This window comes from Oculina patagonica, chromosome 7 (assembly GCF_052425735.1).
Source record: "Oculina patagonica isolate OP01 chromosome 7, crgOcupat, whole genome shotgun sequence".
Classification (NCBI taxonomy): Eukaryota; Metazoa; Cnidaria; class Anthozoa; order Scleractinia; family Oculinidae; genus Oculina; species Oculina patagonica.
The window spans coordinates 10,933,162-10,954,657 of NC_135764.1; the positions used below are offsets into that span (position 1 = coordinate 10,933,162).

General features: G+C 39.9%; 1 protein-coding gene and 1 long non-coding RNA gene across 4 annotated transcripts; one reads left to right on the forward strand and one right to left on the reverse strand.

Annotated features, from left to right (window-relative positions):
• Positions 1-13: 13 nt before the first annotated feature.
• Positions 14-21,377, forward strand: LOC144660757 (uncharacterized). 3 transcript variants are annotated; one of them, XR_013572141.1, is made up of 2 exons: positions 14-233; positions 20,972-21,377. It is a non-coding gene; the product is annotated as an uncharacterized LOC144660757 (long non-coding RNA). The 3 variants fall into 3 exon arrangements; XR_013572143.1 differs by lacking the exon at positions 14-233 and adding an exon at positions 19,494-19,727; XR_013572142.1 differs by lacking the exon at positions 14-233 and adding an exon at positions 19,494-19,712.
• Positions 7,325-19,466, reverse strand: LOC144660718 (3-hydroxyisobutyrate dehydrogenase, mitochondrial-like). Its single transcript, XM_078521444.1, has 8 exons — positions 19,342-19,466; positions 19,243-19,259; positions 17,287-17,489; positions 11,263-11,307; positions 10,829-10,950; positions 10,251-10,384; positions 8,830-9,063; positions 7,325-8,161 (listed from the first exon to the last, which is right to left on the reverse strand). Exons 1-8 carry the CDS (start codon positions 19,415-19,417, stop codon positions 8,006-8,008), a joined length of 987 nt encoding a protein of 328 aa, XP_078377570.1. The 5' UTR covers positions 19,418-19,466; the 3' UTR covers positions 7,325-8,005.
• Positions 21,378-21,496: the final 119 nt, after the last annotated feature.

Genomic DNA, 21,496 nt, shown 5'->3' on the forward strand with positions numbered 1-21,496 from the left:
GCTTCCATCTTCTCAAAAATTCCTCTAAGATGGGTGCTTTGTCGAAAGTTGCGGACTTTGCTCAAAAGTCAATCACTTTTACTTGCATGGCAGCGTCAGTTTACATCCTGGTTTTAACAGGGAGGAATTATTTAGCTGTACGAGAGAAGAGACTAGCGAATGCTGCTGCAATTGAAAGACAAAAAGAGATGCATGCTACTTCGCCTACATCAACAGAACAGTCGAAAGCCGAGGTATAAAACACAAGGAATTAACTTTTTAGTTTCTTTATTAACGTATTGATTAACAAACATAAGTTATAGTTAGTGCAGAAATGTGCTTTAAATTAAGTGAATTGATATAAGTGCCGGGTATAAGAGGGTCTTCTCCTGAAATTGAAATGTACCTTGCATAACGTAACACAAATATTTATTAAGCATTACAGTTCCATACCCCCCCCCCCCCCCAAAAAAAAAAAAAAAGAAAATCTCTCCCATCTCGTTCCCAGAAACTGCTTTCATTTTGGTCAGAACCAAAAACAGGGATTCTGGCCAAGTCAACCTCGTACCCAGGGTCTTTGTTCCCCTTGATCAGCAGTCAGAAAACAAGCGACCCTGGAAAGTTCTGATTGGAAGTAAAAAAATATCAGACTTCCCTGATCGCAGGTTGGGTTCAATTACACATACCTAGCTTTCAAAGCTTTTCCAAGTACTCCCTCCCCCCTTCTCCAGGGTGTAAGGTGTCCTAAGTAAGTTCCAATCAAAATGAATACTTGTCAGATAAATTGCCGACAGTGCTTGCACTTCTGATGAACGTGGCTGTTAACTATTTCAGTCTGTTCCATAAGGAACTCACCGACCAAGTTAGACAGAATAATTTTGCACGAAGCAATGTGATGCCCTCAAAAAACGTGAGTTCCATAAGGAACTCACCGACCAAGTTTGACAGAATAATCTAGCACGGGGTCAATGTGATATCCTCAGATGACGTGAGTTCCATGAGGAATTCACCACCCGGATAAGACAGAATAATTTAATTTACCACGAGGTCAATGTGATGCCCACAGATATCGTGAGTTCCAGAAGAAACTCACCGCACAAGTACGACATAATAATCTAGCACGAGGTCAATATGCTGCCCTCTGCAGACGTGAGTTCCATAAGGAACTCACTATCCAAGTAAGACAGAATAATCAACCACGAGGTCAATGTGATGCCCTCAGATAACGTGAGTTCTTAAAGGGAACTCACCACCAAAGTTAGACAGAATAATCTAGCACGAGGTCAATGTGATGCCCTCAGATTACGTGAGTTTCATAGGGAACTCACCACCCGGGTAAGACAGAATTAGCTACCACGAGGTCAATGCGACGTCCTCAGATTAAGTGAGTTCTATGAGGAACATAGAACATAAGGAACTCACGATCCAAGTAAGACAGAATAATCAACCACGAGGTCAATGTGATGCCCTCAGATAACGTGAGTTCCATACGGAACTCACCACCAAAGTAAAACAGAATAACTCACAACACAAGTTAGATAGAACAAGAAACTTAAGCAGTTTTTAACCGTGCGGTTAATGTTTGACCACCTCTTTCAGTTCTTTCGCTAGAAAGGCACGGCGCCGCACAGTTAAAAATCTTCAGAAAAGCAGTCACTTGAGAAACACGCAAGTCGTATTTGCGTGAGTCACGGACTGTGCGTGACATGAATTTCCTTCTCCGCGTCATCTCTTGCTTTAAACCACATGCCTGGCGGGATAAATTCCTGCATACGCATGCAAATATTTAATTTGTTCCGAATGTTCAACAAAATAAACCCAAACCAGTTAATGAATGGCATTAAAAAAAGTCCATTTAACGCCAAAATGAAGAGTAGACTAAGGCCATGGCATCGTCCGATGCACTTTTACAAGTATAAATAGCGCATACCTGACGGTGCGATTATAAGCAGGTAATTCCCCTGGCGCGATGACGTGTATTCCGTGCCTTGTCACATTCTTGCTGAGCTTGCAATTGTCGTTTCAATTCCCAAAATAAACTCAAAACAAAAATTGAAATATTCATGAAAACAAGTCGTTGTTTTGCAATATTCAACACGTTCCGGGTAAATTGTACGACTTGTACTCGCTCCGAGCAAAACGCCTGAATAACACAAAAGTAAATATTTCACACAAACAGAGCGCAGAGTATTCGTAAATATTTTTAAAATACGTAAATGATTATTTATTATAGCTACAAGCGAGCGATCACGTGGCATGGGTCTGACGTAGTGGTAGTTTTAAATAGCTTGGACATGTCCAAGCTGTAATTGGTTTCGTTATGTGACTACCGTAAAATTCCGGTTATAAGAACTGGGCTTATACAACTTCGTAAGGGGTTTTGGGTGGGCTTATAAGCGGAGGGGCTTATATCCGGGAGGGCTTATAAGCGGAATGAAAAACGTTTCGAAACGAGCCAAAGGAGTGTTGATCAAAAGACGTTTTTAAGTTGAAAACGCGTAATAAAGCAACATTTAGCCCTGTTCAGTACTATCATCTGGTAGAGGGGGGCTTATATCCGGGGGGGCTTATAATCGGATGTATTTTTTTGTTTCCAGGTAGATGGGCCTATAACCGGGAGGGCTTAAAAGCGGGGGGGCTTATAACCGGAATTTTACGGTATTCAGTCCTCTCGTCTGGTAAAACACTCGAATGACACAAAAATATACATTTCACTCTAAACAAAAAGCAGCGTTCATGTTAAACGAGTGAGCGCTAGTAAACATCAAATCTTGCGTGACCGTGACCAAAGAGCCGGCTGGGCCGCGTGGGTCTGGAACGATTTACCGACAAAACGACAAACGACAAAACGCCGGCCAGATTATGAACCGGAAAAGCACGGTTAATAATCTACCACGAAGTCAATGTGATGCCCTCAGATAACGTGAGTTCCATAAGGAACTCACCACCCAAATTAGACAGAATAATTTAGCACGAGGTCAAAATGATGCCCTCAGATAATGTGAGTTCCATAAGGAACTCACCAATTAAGTTAGACAGAATATTCTACCACGAGGTCAATTTGATGCTCTCAGATAACATGAGTTCCATAAGGAACTCACCAGCCAAGAAAGACAGAATAATCTAGCACGAGTTAAATATGATGCCCTCAAAAAAAGATGAGTTCCATAAGGAACTCACAACCCAAGTAAGACAGCATAATCTAGAACGAGTTGATTATGATACCGTCAAATAATATGAGTTCCATAAGGAGCTCACCACCAAAGTAAGAAAGTATAATCTACCACGAGGTCAATGTGATGCCCTCAGATAACGTGAGTTTCATAAGGAACTCATCACCCAAGTTAGACAGAATAATCTAGCACGAGGGTAATGTGATGCCCTCGTATGATGTGAGTTCTATGAGGAACTCACCACCCGGATAAGACAGAATAATTTAATTTACCACGAGGTCAATGTGATGCCCACAGATATCGTGAGTTCCAGAAGAAACTCACCGCACAAGTAAGACATAATAATCTAGCACGAGGTCAATATGCTGCCCTCTGCAGACGTGAGTTCCATAAGGGACTCACTATCCAAGTAAGACAGAATAATCAACCACGAGGTCAATGTGATGCCCTCAGATAACGTGAGTTCTTAAAGGGAACACACCACCAAAGTTAGACAGAATAATGTAGCACGAGGTCAATGTGATGCCGCCAGATAACGCGAGTACCATAAGTAACTCACCACACAAGTTAGATAGAATAATCTACCACGAGGTCAATGTGATGCCCTCAGATAACCTGAGTTCCATACGGAACTCACCACCCAAATAAGACAGAATAATCTAGCACGAGGTCAATATGATGCCCTCAGATAACGTGAGTTCCAAAGGGAACTCACCAATTAAGTTAGACAGAATATTCTACCATGAAGTCAATTTGATGCCCTCAGATAACATGAGTTCCATAAGGAACTCACCAGGCAAGTAAGACATGATAATCTAGCACGAGTTGAATTTGATGCCCTTAAAAAAAGATGAATTCCATAAGGAACTCACAACCCAAGTAAGACAGCATAATCTAGAACGAGTTGATTATGATGCCCTCAAATAAGATGAGTTCCATAGGGAACTCACCACACAAGTAAGGCAGAATAATCTACCACGAGGTCAATTTGGTGCCCTCAAATAAGATGAGTTCTATAGGGAACTCACCAACCAAGTTAGACAGAATAATCTTGCACGAAGCAATGCGATGCCCTCAGATAACGTGAGTTCCATAAGGAACTCACCGACCAAGTTAGACAGAATAATCTAGCACGAGGTCAATGTGATATCCTCAGATGACGTGAGTTTCATGAGGAATTCACCACCCGGGTAAGACGGAATAATCTAGCACGAGGTCAATGTAATGCCCTCAGATTACCTGAGTTTCATAGGGAACTGACCATTCGGGTAAGACAGAATTAGCTACCACGAGGTCAATATGATGTCCTCATATTAAGTGAGTTCTATGAGGAACTCAGAACCCACAAGGACAATGTGATGCCCTTAGATATCATGAGTTCCATGAGGAACTCACCACCCGGGTAAGACAGAATAATCTAGCACGAGGTCAATGTGATGTCCTCAGTTTACGTGAGTTCTATGAGGAACTCACCACCCGGGTAAGACAGAATAATCTAGCACGAGGTCAATGTAATGCCCTCAGATTACGTGAGTTCCATAGGGAACTCACCACCCGGGTAAGACAGAATTATCTACCTCGAGGTCAATGTGATCTCCTCAGATTATGTGAGTTCTATGAGGAACTCACCACCCGGGTAAGACAGTATAATCTACCACGAGGAACTCACCATTAGGAACTCACCACCGAAGTAAGACAGAATAATCTTGCACGAGGTCAATGTGATGCCCTCAGATAACGTGAGTTCCATAAGGAATTCACCATCCAAGTTAGAAAGAATAATCTAGCTCGAGGTCAATGTGATGCCCTCAGATAACGTGAGTTCCGTACGGAACTCACCACCCGAATTAGACAGAATAATCTAGCACGAGGGCAATGTGATGCCCTTAGATATCATGAGTTCCATGAGGAACTCACCACCCGGGTAAGACAGAATAATCTACCACGAGGAACTCACTATTAGGAACTCACCACTGAAGTAAGACAGAATAATCTAGCACGAGGTCAATGTGATGCCCTCAGATTACTAGAGTTCCATAGGAAACTCACTACCCAAGTTAGACAGAATGATCTCAATGTGACGCCCTCAGATATCAGAGTTCCATGGGGAGCTCACCACCCGGTAAGACAGAATAATCTAGCACGAGGTCAAGGTGATGCCTTCAGATTACTAGAGTTCCAGAAGGAAATCTCCACCCAAGTAAGACAGAATAATCTAGCACGAGGTCAGTACGATGCCCTCAGAAATCGTGAGTTCCATAAGGAACTCACCACCCAAGAAAGACATAATAATCCACATAGGCGTACGAGCCGGGGGGGGGGAGGGCGAGGGGGGCTGCAGTCCCCCCAGTGCTGAAATTTTTCGAGCAAAATGTTTAGAATTCGGGCACCAAGCCCAGAGAAAAAATAGAAAATAAGCCGACAAATCTCAACATTGCGTTCAAAGCGGATTATATCAACAGAAAAAGTATTGGAAATATACCGAACTTTGTGGTTCAAAGTCTAAATTTCTCATTCATCTGCTTTCGTTTCCTCTTGCAAATTGTTGTAATCGTGTTCGATTTTTCTCGCAAATTCTGCGTGACCCCTTATTTTAATGTCAGTTTGATTCAGTTGCAATCATTTGGAAGTGTGTGGGAAATTGGCAAGGGCGATCAGAAATTAGGCTTTTGCACAGCCTGAGCGTTTGCGCGCGGTGGATCCAGTGTAAGACCTTTGAAACAAAGCTGTTACAAATGCTTCTGGCTCAATTGCTTAGAACTTAGGGTTAGCTCAAACCTTTCAACGAAATGTTTTTACCCATTTACCCCTGAAGGTTTTACACGCTGTTGTATAACTTTGAGGTGGGGAAAAACGATGTAAATTTGCTCTCCCAAAGAAGTTTAATTTTTGCTGAACAAAAGAAAACTAAAGGGATTCAATGCATTGACATCTTCGGACAACGCCACGAAATTAATTAAGGAAGTAACATTTCTTTTAAGCAAGCAGACAAGGTTTGTACACAACTATTTCAATGCACGTTTTAGTTGTCCATTTTATATGCCTCTTTATTCGGCTTTCAACGCAAGTCATATATTTTTCGGGCAATAACGCCTCCGTCCCCCCAGTTCCGAAAGAGCCCGTACGCCTATGGTCAATAGACGAGGTCAATATGGTGCCCTGAGAAAACAAGAGTTCTCGCAACCCAAGTTAGACACAAGAATCTCGCACGAGATCAATACGAAACTCACCACCCAAATAAGACAGAATAATTTAGCACGATATCAAAATGCTGCCCTCAGACAACAAGAGTTCCATAAGGAACTCACCATCCAAGTTAGAGGAAATAATCTAGCACGAGGTCGATATACTGCCCTCAGGTAACAAGAGTTTATAAGGAACTTAGCACGCAATTAAGACATAATATACTGAAATCAAGTGATGTCATTTTTCAAAAATGCCCAAACTGTAGGTTTCAAGTTTCAAACTGAAACGTTCGGTGTATCTGCAGAGAAAATTAGCTTTAATATACGTGTTGGTATTTTAACGCAAGGACCCAAAAATCTTCAGTGCCTCATGTGACGCTTTACCTGAAGTAAACATTAGGCTGAATCCACGTGATAGCATTTTTCCAAAAAGGCCCAATGCATAAAGCCTATTAAACTAAAGTGAAATTATGCAATTGTCTCCCTGTACAGCAGTGTGTTTGTATATGAGCCAAGCGAGTTGGAATTTGGTTTCTGGCAGCGTCAATAGCGAAGCACACGAGTGACGTCAGAACATAAGTTCTTCTGCATGTTTACGTCAATAGCGAAGCATGCTAGTGACGGCAAGACTCAGGCAAACTAACTTGGATGGTGGAAGATTTGAAGCTTTCTTCACGATATTGGTTGAAAAGAGGGGGATAAAACACTTCTGAAGCGAAAACTTATATTTATATTTTCCCTATATTTCTCCCAGAACATGCCGGGGGTGGGAAATTTGCCGTCTATTTTTAAACCTTGCGCTCTTCGCTATTACAAGGATAAAGTTTCTTACTCAAGTTTACATCATACAAAAACACAGTGATCTGTAGAGAAAAATGCCTCTGCTGCTTTTCAGTCTTTATTTCATTGAATTAATCAAAAGGAAGAAAACCTAACGAAATAATTGCTAAAGGAAATAATCCACACATTTGAAGAAAGACGAAGGCGTTCAGAAACTTGCAGTTTATTATTCTTTTGCTTTTTGGCCTTGCCTGTATTACATTTCATACTGGTATGCGATAATCGCTGTTCTTTGAAACATTAAATAACTAAAGTAAAGAATATATAAACTAGCCCGTATGCAGATGTGGTAAATTAGACCCGAATATTTCTACTCCAGCAGTCACACTTAAAAAACCTTGGGTCAAACAAAGTTGAAAATCCTTTTCCCCTCCCCTCCCGTGCACACTAGCTACAACAATATTAATTTTCACAAATTTACTTTGGCTGTGCTAAGGTGATGTTACACCAGGCAATTTTTAACAGTGATTTTTTAATGCAGTATTTTGTCAAAGGAACATATACTTACGTTACAGGTTTTTGAACTGCTCTCAAACCCTGCAACACGGTTGTTGTAATTTTTAACACTGCATTTAAAATCGTCTTGTAACATACCATCGCTGTAAGAATGTTGTGTTAAAAGTTGTCCAGCGTGGCTTGAAAATCGTCATTAAAAATTGTCTCATGTAACATCACCTTTAGTTAAATAATTCGCATTTTGGTACACCTTTTTTATTTTTTCACTTGACACGCATTTCAGACGATTTTTTCCTAGAAACCATAACTGATTTATTTATTAAGTGTTTAGAATTATTATTAATTAAAAGAAGTTCACAAATACAGGAAATATTAATGCTTATTCTCCTTTAGGAACTGGAACACAGATGAAAAGTCTAGAGTTGCATATCCTTTGTTGCACATTATCCTGTAAATCTGATGAGCAAGGGAGCCCATGGGTGTCGGTGTCTTGGTCGCTGTGGCTGCACTCTGAGCAAGACCCAAGTCCTAGAACAGAACAGAAATTGAAACGTTTTTTTTGCTAAAAATTTTACTTTCTTATGTAATATATCAGACACAAAAGAAAGTGTTTCATCGCATGTCCAAACGCTGAGGAGAGTTGAAAATACGACGCGCAGCGGAGTATTATTTTTTGACAAACTTTGGTGTCTGGAGATGTGATGAAACTGATGCCCTCTCAAGTGTTTGATGAATTATCTTCTCAATTGAAACTAAAACTATGGAGAAACTGGAGAAAATAAGAATGTAGTACAGTTCCCAAAAATATCCATACCCACCCCATGGAAGTGGCTCATCAGGCCAGAGCTTATCCCAATTTCTGTTATTCTACTCCCCCTGAATGGGATGCTAGTCCATTGCAGGGTTACCCCCCAGCAGTAAATTCCCTGGTACCCATTTATACACCTGGGTGGAGAGAGGCACTAACAGAGTAAAGTGTCTTGCCTAAGAACACAACGCAGTTCCCTGGCCAGGTCTCGAACCTGGACCGCTTGATCCAGAGTCCGGCGCACTAACCATTAGGCCACTGCGCCTCCCATGGAAGGTCATTAGAATTTCCAAGGGGGAGGGGATTCAAACAGAAAACCATCCGTGAGAGGGGTATACATATTTACTGGAATAACACAATTAGTCTTTTACCTTTCTTCTAAGCTTACCTTAACCATTAGCTGCGATGCAAACCCTCCTTGATAGTTGTTGCTGGAAGGAATGCCTTCTATGATACCAGGGCATGGATTGTATGTGTCACTGGACCAGCAGCGCCCTGTGCTTGTATTTATTACTTTGGCAATCATTTCTGGCTCCAGACCCAGTCGGATTCCTAGATTTGTGGCTTCTGAGACCCCAATCATACTCACAGCGAGCAACAAGTTGTTACAGATCTTAGCTGCCTGCAAAATAATAATTATCAATAATAACTTTATGATTGTTACTACCTCTTAGGACTTATCAGGCAGAAATAATCATTCATTAAAATTATAATCATGAGTTTATTAGCAAATGAAACTGTTAGCCCACAGTGTGCAGGCACAAATGAAGAGTAGTATCAGAATGGACTGTAAATTGCCTTCTCCTTTCACCTCTCCTCTACTTTTAGCCTCCTCTTAATTCTCATCTTACTTTTTAGCTTGCCCCAGGGGGGTACTCCCATATATGTGCCGCTGTGAACGGTATGGTTATCAAGCAGTTTAGTCTGGGATAAGAAATAGAAATCAGAGAGTTTTGGTCTAGAAAAGGGTAGCATTTGCCGGGAAACTGATTGGTGGTATGACGAAATTAAGTCTAAAATAGGAATAGAAACTCAGAAGAGAAAGAGGATTTCCTAAACGTACATAAAATCATTGCGGCATTGTTGTTGACAGACGGTTTTCCATTAAAACACTGATAGTGATACAGTTCTAAAAAAATGCAAGTCTGGGATAGGGTAGGGATTTTCGGTGTCTAGTCTAGTATAGGGTTGGCTTGCAAAATCAGCTGAACATGGTCTGGAATTCCCAGCGGCACATCCCACCCAAAAATATACAGAGTGTCCCCCACAGGCCTATTTCCCTTGTTTTATGATTGATTAAAACATGATTGAATGAATTAACAATCACTCTTCAAGTAATTCAAGCACTAGGCCTGAGGGGAGGGGAGGGGGGACTCCCAAATCAAACAGATGGGGATGCTTGTTGGAAATTTTAAATTTAACCCTTAAAGGAGACCAATTGGGGCATGACTCATTAAGCTATTTTGACTCCTAAAAGATACTAAAATGCCAAAATCGAATTTATACTGCTATTATTTCTTCACATGCAACCCGAAACAACACCTTGACCTTGATGACTAAAACTATTCATTTGGGGTTTTGCCCAGAACACCCTAAGCAAGACCAAAATCTGAAATTTACACCCCTAGGTGGGACAACGAGCATCCCTGTCAATTTCATATGGGAGCTATTCCCCCTTCCCCGAGACACTAAGCAGGCAGCAAATTATCAGTTTTGCCACCCAACTAAAAGGAATAAATTTGGTATTTTGTACCTTAGAAATTCTACACTAATTGGAACTGTCCCAATTATACTTTGATTCTTAATTACCTGTCCTGTGCCAGTGGGACCTGTGTGTATCACGTTCTTGCCCATGTGTTGTAATATTTTGCTTGCCTTTTCATAGGCCTCTTCTTCGCCACCGACCATGAATGTTAAGGTGCCTCCTTTAGCTGCTGTCACCCCTGAGATAAATTAATCATAGGCAAAGAAGACATGATCAAAGCAAACCTCTTCATGTACACATCAATATTAAGAACAAAAAATCCAAATACTGCATGACACTAAAAAATTAAAGTGAAATGAAATAGATATGGAAAGGGCCAAAAATAACTTTTTGTAAAAAAAAAAAAATGGATGTCTACATCTACATTAAGTTGGTAAAAAAAATCTTAAGATATCACACCAACGATGCGATATCTCAGGCAATAGCCCTGCCTCAGGCAATAGACAAAAGGATGTTTCAGGCAATAGCACTTAATTTCTACCACCGAAAAAGGGCTGTTGCTTGAAATGTCTGGTTTCTCTTAAAAAAATCATTTTTTGCACTTTTCATACCTTAATCTCATTTGTCTTCTTCATTAACAGACTGTTGATTCAAACATCACTTGAAAAGAAAGAAAACTCACCCCCAGACACAGGTGCATCAAGGAATGTCGCTCCTATGCTCTGCACAAGCTCTCCAATCTCCTTGGCAACAGCAGGTTCTATTGTGCTGGTGTCAATCAACAAAGACCCCGGCTTTACAGTACTGAAAGAAAATTATACGTAAAAATGATTATCACATTACAAGCAATTTTTTAAAATGTTACTACCAAGAAATAACAGAGTTGGATCTTTAAAGTTTTACTACACTTAGGATCATCACAAAGTACAAGGCAGCAAGACATGCGATCCATTACGGTTACACTAATTAGCACTTTGGTTAGCATAAATGGCACTCCGGTTAGCCAACTGTTAGCTTAGGTGATTTGGCGTTAGTCTTTTTCTTTGGAGGAGGGATTTTTCCTCCCATGCTTTGCTGCCTCGCAGCCTCGTACAATTGTAAAACTCCTCCACTTACCTAAGAATCCCATTTTCACCACAGTAAACATCTCTCACATTTGGACTGAAATTAGAACATGCAGATAATTAATCTCCAATATGTTAGGACAGTTATGCTTTGTCTAATGGCCTTAAGTTGCTCATACTGTATGACCAGTGCTTAACTCTTGTTTTTACACCTTTACATGAAAATTGCTACTTCTATTGCAAGCTACTTTCCTAAGTATTATTTTTCTTGCTTGCTCAGGCTGGTGAAAAGAGAGCTATGAGAACAAACTAGTCTAGCTGAAGAACTGGTAACACTGCCTCGTCCCCAGGCGCCGATTGGCCGGACGTTGAGGCGGTAAGGCGGGAAAACAGGGAGCCCGGGGGTTGATGGTTAGGGAGCGAGCCGCGGAGCGCCTGGCAGATCTTGCATTCAATATGGCGGACCAAAATATCATCAACCCTGAAAAGTGTATTAAAAACAGCGAAAGAGCCGTCTATTTAGTATTTTTACAGCACAGAGTGCCTTGGGCACATTTTTCTTGAAAAATATTCTTTTATTAAGAAGACGGACTTGACCACCATTTTCGCACGCTTCATCACGTCCCAGCTCAGCTTGAGAAGAGCCAGGAAGAGCACAGGAGGCACTCTGTGTAGTTAAAAAAGCTTTAAATCCTTTACGGCAAAAAGACGTTGAACTGGCTAATGACATTTTCCGATCTCCAAGACAGACAGGTACTCAATTCCGTTTATCGAAGTTGTCTTGTAAATCCGAGTGTAAATGACAAGAAAATCAGTTATCCTTTCCATGCATTAAGTTAATTGTTTCGTGTAGAATTTTTTTCGTAGAAACTGAGAGTTAGTTGCCTTTTAGTTATTCAATGGACGCTCATTTTAAAAACTCCTCAGCCAGAGGCGACAAAGACAATACACAAACAGTATGAATACATCGATACAATTCACCTGTCTCTGTGATGACATTTCTACCGACTATCTCAGGCTTAATTAATTACTTCAATAAAATGTAAATTATCTGCTTATCAGTAATCAAGCACAACCTTTGATAGTTGTTTTTTTTTTAATTGAAAATAAAAATTACATTAAAAATGTTTGATATTATAACTGTATTTTTTTCAATGCAATTCTTTTTTTAATTGCCATTAGGTGACTTTTTCCTATTTTTAAAATAAACCACAATTTAAGGATAAATACACATTTTTTTGTCAAGCATTGTGGCTGCAGTGAGTCTGCCATTTATGCCATGACCCTTAATTGTTTGGAATGTACCTATGCCATGCCATGCAGGATTTTAATTTGGAGGCAGGTGCAGAGAGCATTTCTGTTGACTGTGACACTGTTTTCATGGAGTTTTGAGAATGGTTCCGTGTGCAGTATATGATTTAAGATCATCTTGAAATCTTGCTTTGTGAAAATGGGAAGATAATTTTCTCATAAATATTAATGTATTAAAATACAAGACAAGCATCTTTGGACATTAACATATGTCCAAGGCCCAACTTCATTCTATTAAAAATAACTCTGGTTACAAACCCCTCTGAATTATTTATCACTCTTGTGTACTTCTTTACAAATAAAAAATAGTACATGTATTTGTAAAATTCTTTATTTTTTCAGCCACTGAAAAAATATTCACTTTGTGCTTGCAAATTTGGTGTCTAAAAGCCTTTGTTATGCTCCCACTGACTTGATACTTATTACTGTCATTGATATGGTGATTAATTTTATTATTTATCAACAAATGTTTCAAAAGGAGCTGAGGTGAACTGTACATGGAGAGTTGGAGAAGGAAGAGGGTAGTAAATCACTTTCGAAAATCAATCAAGTTAATTTTCAGGAGAAGGTTAACTGTTATGTCTAGATCATAATCAGATGAAGGGCACCACCAAAAAGTTGTCGTACAAACAGTAATCCTCAGATTATCCCATGCACAACTTATTTGAATTCACGTTGGGTTAAGGCCATGCAGGTTAAACCCTCCTGGCTAGGGAACTTTTGCAAATTGAAGGGAAATGTCTGAATGGTTTTGCAAAATCAGTACTACTAGAAATATTTTTCAAAACAATTTATTAAAGACATTTGACAATTAAATGTATCGTAAATGTAAAAAGTAATCCTTTTCTCTTTAGACAGCTGTTGTCATGGGTATAAAGCAGCAGGGTAGGCAAAGCATACAACATTTAAAATGTTTTAATTGTATTTCAAGACTGCTAGAGGCAGTGGGCTATAAGCAAACTGGGGAAAGAGTGGCAACTCCAGGTTTGTAGAGGTGTGGTGATTGCTTCTTCAAATACCAAGGTTGCACATTATTTTAATCAAATATAACATGGTTAGCCAGGAGTTGCCATGTTCACATGAAATGCATTAATGAGTCAGTAACAAACCCTTTGATGTGAAATTACATGCCATCTCTATGGTGGGTGATTACCGTCATAATTAAACTTTGGATTATGTTACTTGTTATTGCATTTTGTTTTACAATAAGTTGCTTGTGTGTTTGAATTTTATGTTGGTTGTATCAATTTTCTGTCAGAATTCAGAAATTTTCGTTTCTGGTGTATTTTTTGCCAGTAGTTCGAATTTTCGGACACATTCAATTTTCTGCTACTACTAGTTCTCGAATTAGCCTGGGGACTAGTGGGAGGAGTGGAAGTCACCAGATCGAGGTAATTTATTTCCCGCCTTGTTGATCCAAGATGGCGGATAGAGAGCCTTCGTCAAATTTTTCTTCCATAATTTCTTGGGCTCACAAAAATGACCTAAGTTTTGCTGTCTGTCATACCAATGTTTTGTTACCCTTAGAAATAAAGATTTGCCACACATTCTCTAAAAACACCTACTGAAAAACACTCCCTATAACACTACAACTAGAAAAAAATTGTTTTGTTATTTTTGCTACAGTGCTACTTAGCTGCATAAGTTTGTCAAAGTCTTATCCTGCTTAAATCCTCTACAAGAGTGACCAAAACCTTGTTTCTCCTTACAGTATCAATGCATTATCAAGCAGTAAAGTGCTGAGAAACACACAAATTAATCAATGGGGAGTAATTTCGATACAAACACTTGAATCAGTAAAAAGAATTTTGGGTAGGATATGCCTCCTCTGGTCACTAACACATTAAGTGCTGAAATTAACAGAACTAAACAAAGTTGAAAGTTCAAGAATTGTACTTTTTGTCAAGAAAGGTAAATTATGAGGTTAACCTAGCTAAAATAAAATATTAACACACATTATAATTGTTTATGTGTCATGTGTTGGACAGCATTATTTGATAAAACACTTGTGAGCACTTGAACGGCTTTCTCTGGAGCGCTGCTTATAGACTTTATAGTTAAAGTTTAACGCCCAAAAGGTACAAATAAAAGTATTCCGAAATGTAAGGAAGCTAAGCACTACTCAGAAACGAAACAAACCTCTAGCATCGATTGAAGCGAAACTTACCGTTAGTTCGAAGCTTAAGAAATTTAATTTTCTAAAGACGGCAGAGGTTCTTTACCCTCGGCCATTGCACGATCTTCTCACAATCAATGTGGGATTTTCTCAGTTCAATCTTCTGCTCAGATTTCATGCCATTTCTTCGGATAAATCGCTAATTTTGAGCTAGATTTCCCGCCAACATTAGATTAAAGAGAGGGGACCCCCGCTTCGCTAAAACCAGCCGGTAACCGGTCAGAACGCCCCCGAGATAAAACGCCCCCGAGACATAACGCCCCCTATATATTCAGAGAAAGATGAGAGAAGAGAATGATCCGAGGATATAATAAAATCAATAAATGATATGAACTACAGTAGTTTACTGGCCTGTTTGCGTTGCGATTCATCCGCTAATGGCAATTGTGATTCTTCTGTTTTTGTTGCTCGATCGGTTTCGCTCATGTGAGCAACGAGTAGTAAGATGAAAAACTATAAAGATGTTCACGGTGCGATGTATGGCGATTTATAATTGGTATCTAATATAGCGAGCACTTATGGCACAGTGAATACCGATCACAATCCAAACAACCCAACAAAGAATGAAGCAAGGAAAAAAAGGTAATGAAAAGAGCAAATAACAAAAATAGGAAAGTATAAGAACCTTGGATCGGTAGAACCCGCTCACTATAAACTCGATATTTACGATCGAAAACTGAAAAATTATCTTTCTGCTATCGTTATCATAAAATTACAAATTAAAATTTGCTTTCTTACATTAAGGGCGTCATGTCTTATACGGGCGTAATGTCTTAGGATAGGGGGCGTTATGACTCATAGGGGGCGTTATGTCTCAGGGGCGTTTTATCTTAGGGGCGTTATGACCGCAGTGAACGCTGAAAAGAATCGGCTCGATAGAGCAACGAAAACGATCCGAAAGGCCGCCAAAATCCCCATGTTGACAGTACTAACTTCCACGTAGCTTCCAGTGTCGATTTCTTGACCTTTAAACTTGACAAAAGCGCTAAAATGCCTTTTGACGAGAAACCGAACATTTTTGCCAAGAAACTGAACAGGATCTGCCAGGCGTCCGCCTTCCCGTCCGCATCAGGCCCAGAACGCCAAGCGAACCGTGCACGTCAGTCCCACAACGCCAAGCGAACCGTGCACGACCAAGGACGAGGACGCCTGGGGACGAGGCAGCTGGTAACATAAGCACAATGGCTGCAGAGTTTGACCCCCAGGTGAGACCCTGCCAGGGGGGTCCCCGAGTCGCTTGTCTGAATTTCAAAATGCTTGCTGTTGCTGTTTCATTGGCCATTCTTGGCCTTTTTGTCACTTGTCGGAATTTGACGAGAAAGGTTATTGTTTGTCGCAATTTCATTTCATGTGCTGTCGCTACTTTTTGGGCCATGCATGTCACCTGTCGGAATTTACCCTGTCAGGGCCTTCCCGGTCAATCTGTGCATATCAATTAAAAAGAGTCTACAAAGGTAAAAAATTCAGAGGGGTGAGATCAGAACTTTGATGTGGAGATCAGAACTTTGTTATACAATTCTGCCAACTTTCCTGGATTGTCTAGGATTGACTTTTGGGTCTCCAAGACAAGTTGTGAAAAGAAAAGATCTACGTATTTCCGCCCTTATTTTTCTGATTATGGGGAGAAACTTTGGTCATAATATCTTATACTTTTCTAGGGTCTGTCATTTCTTGGGCTAGACAAGATCCGCCATACCTTTAAGCAAAATTGGCTACCTCCCAGATTCCCAAGGTGGCGGGGGGGGGGATACTTGGGATTTCAAGTGACGAGGATTATCGAATGGGGGCAAAAATCGAGACCCAAAAAAACCCCTAGGACTTCCAACAAACCCCCAAAAAATCCCTAGACCAAAACTTAACCCCCAAAAAATCAACAGCAAAACATGTGTGAACTTTATTCGCAGAACTATGCAGCCAAATCACTACCACAAATCTTTAGATCATTTTTAATACCCCCAAAAATCCCTACTAACATACTTGCCAAATTTTCCTACCCCAAAAAATCCCAGAATTAAAATTTTCAAATCCCAAAAAAATCCTTTGATCATCCCTGTCACTTGAAATCCGGAGTACCCCTCTCCCCCGCTGGACCAGATTCATACATTTCTGCACATGCGTACAGTGCTCTCACAGGGACAGCAAAGAGGGAGGGGCTAGGGGGGCTTAAGCCCCCTCCCCCACTTTTTTACTGTAACACGAAAAAATTTTTAATGAATTAAAAAACAAACAAAAAATACTAAAAATATTTCATTTCTGGATGCCATATATTGATTTTCATTTGTTTTGTGGAGCAACGACTCTTTATCGAAATGTTCTGTCGTTTTAAGCAATACTTTTACAAAAAAATAAAGTGTTGAACGTTTAAATTTTTAATTTCGAATGCATTTTCTGGTATCTAGGAGAAATTGAAACCAAATTTTCCCGGGGGCATATGCCCCCCCGGAAACCCCTCCCTTGTTGGGTCACGCTCAAATTCTTCCTGCGCGGTCCCTGTTTCATGGTTTACAAACTTAAGAAAAGAGAAACATTAAAGAATGCAACTTTGCTGAACGAAAGAACCCCATAAACAAAATGAAGCTATAAGAGTACCTAGATGGTAACATGGTGACAATAGTGGACGTCTTAGATGCCACTTCACTGGGTGCAGCAGCTGTTGCAGCACCCAGTGACTTCAGATCAACAACAGTCTCTCGAGCCACGTCATGGACTATGATCTCTTGGCCGGCACCCAACAGATTCTTTGCCATAGGACTGCCCATGTTTCCCAGGCCAATGAATCCAATAGGTCCTTCCTAAAGCAGTAAAAAAAAAAAACAAAGAAAATTTGCAAGAATTACAAAAGTGCCAGGATAAAACATACTAGATAAATAGAGACTATTAGTCAAGCATTTCTATGTACAAGGCTTCGGGCAAAAACGTGAATGTAACACTAATTCCACTTGCCAAAATGCAGTTACCATTAAGCATTTCAAAAACTTGCTGAAAAATCTAGGGAACTTGCCCACAGCCCTTCAACTCCCTTATGCATATGTACCTATAGATCAGGGAGATGGGAGCCAGGTATAAGTAGGGTGATTATATTTAATTTGGCTGAGAATTTCTTTTCAAATGCTCCACCTCTAAACATAAGAATCACCAGACAAATCCTCTGCCTATGAAATGTTTTTTTTCTTAAAAAAGTGCTAAAATGTTTTCTCGTTTAGCGAGACGTTTCGGAAATAAGCCCTTCATCAGTCGCAAAGTAAAAACCGTTGAGTGATTATCAAATGTTACGTTGCGGGCGCATCATATGGCGTAGATGCCATATAAAGGTCGCACGCGCGAAAGAAACTAAATGTAACTAAATAAATTTAAAGTCTTAAAATTTTAGTTTCTTTTCACGCGCCCGACCTTTATATGGCATCTACGCCATATGACGCGCGCGCAACGTAATGTTTGTTATTATTCAACAGATGCGTGCGCTGCCCATATATGGTCAAAATGTTAACGATATCTGTCATCCGTACATAACAGATATCCTGCGATATTCGTAGGTTGCAAAGATTCGTCCGAAATCTTGTAAAGCACTGCACAATTACAGTTTTTCTATGTGCAAAATGTGTTTTGTTTACAATTTGTTGAATAATAAAACAATTATCCTGCTCAATCTTGCGGAATATCGTCTGATTTTAGCCAACTCGGCCTACGGCCTCGTCAGCTAAGTATCAGGCGATATTCTGCGCGACTTCGCAGGATAATTGTTAAATAATCGCTCAACGGTTTTTACTTTGCGACTGATGAAGGGGCTATTCCCGAAACGTCTCGCTAAACGAGAAAACATTTTAGCACTTTTTCAAGAAAAAAATATTTCAAAGTACATGAACAAAGTGCTACACAGCGACTTATTATTTTTTATCTATTTATAAATCCTCTGCCTATGCCTGGTACCACCCCCTGCGCCACCCCCCCCCCCCCCTAACCCCACCCCACCTCTCATATCAAGAGCATTTTCGAAACCAAACACATTTTCTGCAAAATATGGCCAGAATCAATAACCCTTTCGGTCATATGTTCAAATTACATCTGCTTATATATTGCCAATACTCACTAGCTGATTAAAGTATCAATTCTCCCTGCATGTCTGCTTAAATGGCGACGATTCCCCCTATACTACCCCTCTCAGATTATAATGAGTTACACGAAAATCGGATCATTGAGCTTCGGCTCAAAAATATTGATGTACAATAATTGTACATGTATACAGCGATCTTTTTAAAATTAAAGATATATAATATAAGCTAAGCCGCAGCAAGAAAATTCCAACAACCATCATCTATCGGGGAATTAAAACATCCGCGATCGAACATTTTAAGGAGCACAATTTGCATAAAATCTCGGGCTCTTGTTGTTCAGACATTCTGCAATGTACAAGATTAAAAGTGTAGTTTCGAAAAAAAGTAGATCATAAATTTCAATTTTCCACGAATTGTTTTGTTGTTTGCGTTTCCACGTGGAACTATTAAAATGGGTTTATAATAATCAACACAATGAACTTTTTTCGTTTACCTGTGCTGCACTGCCATCTGCAAAGAAACAAATTAAGTGAGATATTTGGGAAATGCAGGTTAAAATAATGACTTTCTTAGAATTCAGCTACAAACTTACTTGAATACAAACGGCAAATTAAAGCTCTACGAGCTAGCGATCTGAGTGCAAAATTCGCCCTACAAATTGTTGCCATTTTGCTTCCCACTCTACTCCCGCGAAATTGTAAAATGTATGCGCGCGCCTTCTTACGCACAACACCGCTGTTCACGTTCTAAAATTCTTCCAAGATGGGTGCTTTGTCGAAAGTTGCAGACTTTGCTCAAAAATCAATCACTTTTACTTGCATGGCAGCGTCAGTCTACATTCTGGTTTTAACAGGGAGGAATTATTTAGCTGTACGAGAAAAGAGACTAGCGAATGCTGCTGCAATTGAAAGACAACAAGAGATGGATGGTACTTCGCCTTCATCAGAACAGTCGAAAGCCGAGGTTTAAAACACAAAAGTATTAACTTTTTAGTTTCTTTATTTACTTATTGATTTAACATAAATTAAATTTAGTGCAGAGATGTGCTGTAAATTAAGTGAATTGATATAGGAGGGTCTTCTCCTGAAACTGGAATGTACATTGCATAACACAAATATTTGTCATTTATCAAGCATCACAATTCCATACCCTCTCCCAAAAAAATCTCTCCCAGCGACCACCCCTGAGAATGAAGGGGTCAGAGAACAATCTCATTTCCAGAGACTGCTTTCCTTTCAGTCAGCACCAAGAACATAGACTCTGGCCAAGTCAGGGTCTTAGTTCTCCTTGACTAGGGGTCAGGAAACAAGTGATCCTGGAAAGTTCTGATTGGAAGTTGAAAATATCAGACTTCTGGTTGAATTGCACGATTTATGCCAACTCTCTCCGGATTATCCGGGAGTCTCCCGAATACAGGCCGAATCTCCCAGTCTCCCGTACGGGTCGTCAAATCTCTCGGATACGAAGGAAAGTTCTTTAAAATGCGTGGTTTAACGCTAATTTTGGCCAAATCTGGGAGAAAATTTTAAAATATTTGACGCGTTTTTGTGGACGACTCGGTGAAGCTCTATTTTTTTGTGCCGTTTTGGAGGTTGAGAAGAGGTATCTTCTCGCAAAATTGGTGGTCTCCCGGATCTCAATTTTTTTAGGTTGGCATCTCTGTTGCACTTGCCTAGCTTTCAAAAGCATAAATCAATAAATTAACTCCTTGGTGTTGTATTTCTGGCCGTTGTTATTGCTTTCAAAATCAATCAATCCTGCAACGGAGTTGCTCCTTTCATGAGGCTTGCTCCGTAAGGAACAAAGACTCGAAATAAAAGCTAATCACAAGCAAAATGGAGCGAAAGCTGACCACAAGCAAACTGGGGTGATACTAATGGCAAGCAAACTAGAGTGTAGAGCACAGAATGCAGAATACAGAACAGAGAATGATGGTCAGCGGGCGAGTTGCTTGTGTTTAGCTTTCACTCTGATCTGTTTGCGGTTAGCTTTTATTTGTTGGTTAGGGCTTCATTCTGCGTTATGTTCTGCATTCTGCAAAATACCCCTGCCAACAAGATTGCGTACAAGTCAGATTTTTTGAGCATGCGTAGACTGCTCATTATTGATTGCCAGCCAATGAGCTTTGAGCGACCCTTCTAGAAAAAAAAAAATGTTGATAAGCTCTAAGGTGTTTCTGAGTAACTGTTTCAGTGATTTACAAAGTGCTGAATTGCTTGCAGGTATAAAAGAAACAGGAATAAAGAAAAGAACAGAAAAGAAAGCAGAACGAACAACATCAGTGATGCAGCTCACAAGTCCCATCAAGTGCATCAATTTCCGGGATAATAATTATTATGTATTTTTTATGCCTAATTAAATGAGTGAGAGTGCTCTATTTGGATGCTCGCTTTACAAGAAGTTGCAGAGAGGACTACTGTTTCAAGTACAGATACTTCTTAATTTCCTGTTCAAAACATGACTTCTCTTTACTGAATGCCATACATTCTTTTTAATGTTATTTCTAAGAATTTGTTTGTTGATCAAGACAATATCACAAGTTGATTTTCTTTATTCTTTTCACCATCCTGCTTAAAAATGAATTTATTGATATATTGTGAGAAATTGTGAAATTAAACTTGCTTACTGCAGCAGTGTTGCTTTCTGTACAAGATTTTATTTAAAGGGACCTGCACTGGCTTCCTGTCAATTCACGCATCGTTTTTAAGATCCTACTTTTAACCTACAAAGCCCTTAATGGTCATTCA

Excerpts from the sequence above, each read along its gene's own strand:
- LOC144660718 (XM_078521444.1), bottom strand. The coding sequence starts at position 19,417 with ATGGCAACAATTTGTAGGGCGAATTTTGCACTCAGATCGCTAGCTCGT. Across the intron at positions 9,064-10,250 it reads GTCCCACTGGCACAGGACAG|GCAGCTAAGATCTGTAACAA; the intron begins GTAATTAAGAAT and ends ATTATTTTGCAG. Across the intron at positions 8,162-8,829 it reads CATCGCAGCTAATGGTTAAG|GACTTGGGTCTTGCTCAGAG; the intron begins GTAAGCTTAGAA and ends GTTCTGTTCTAG.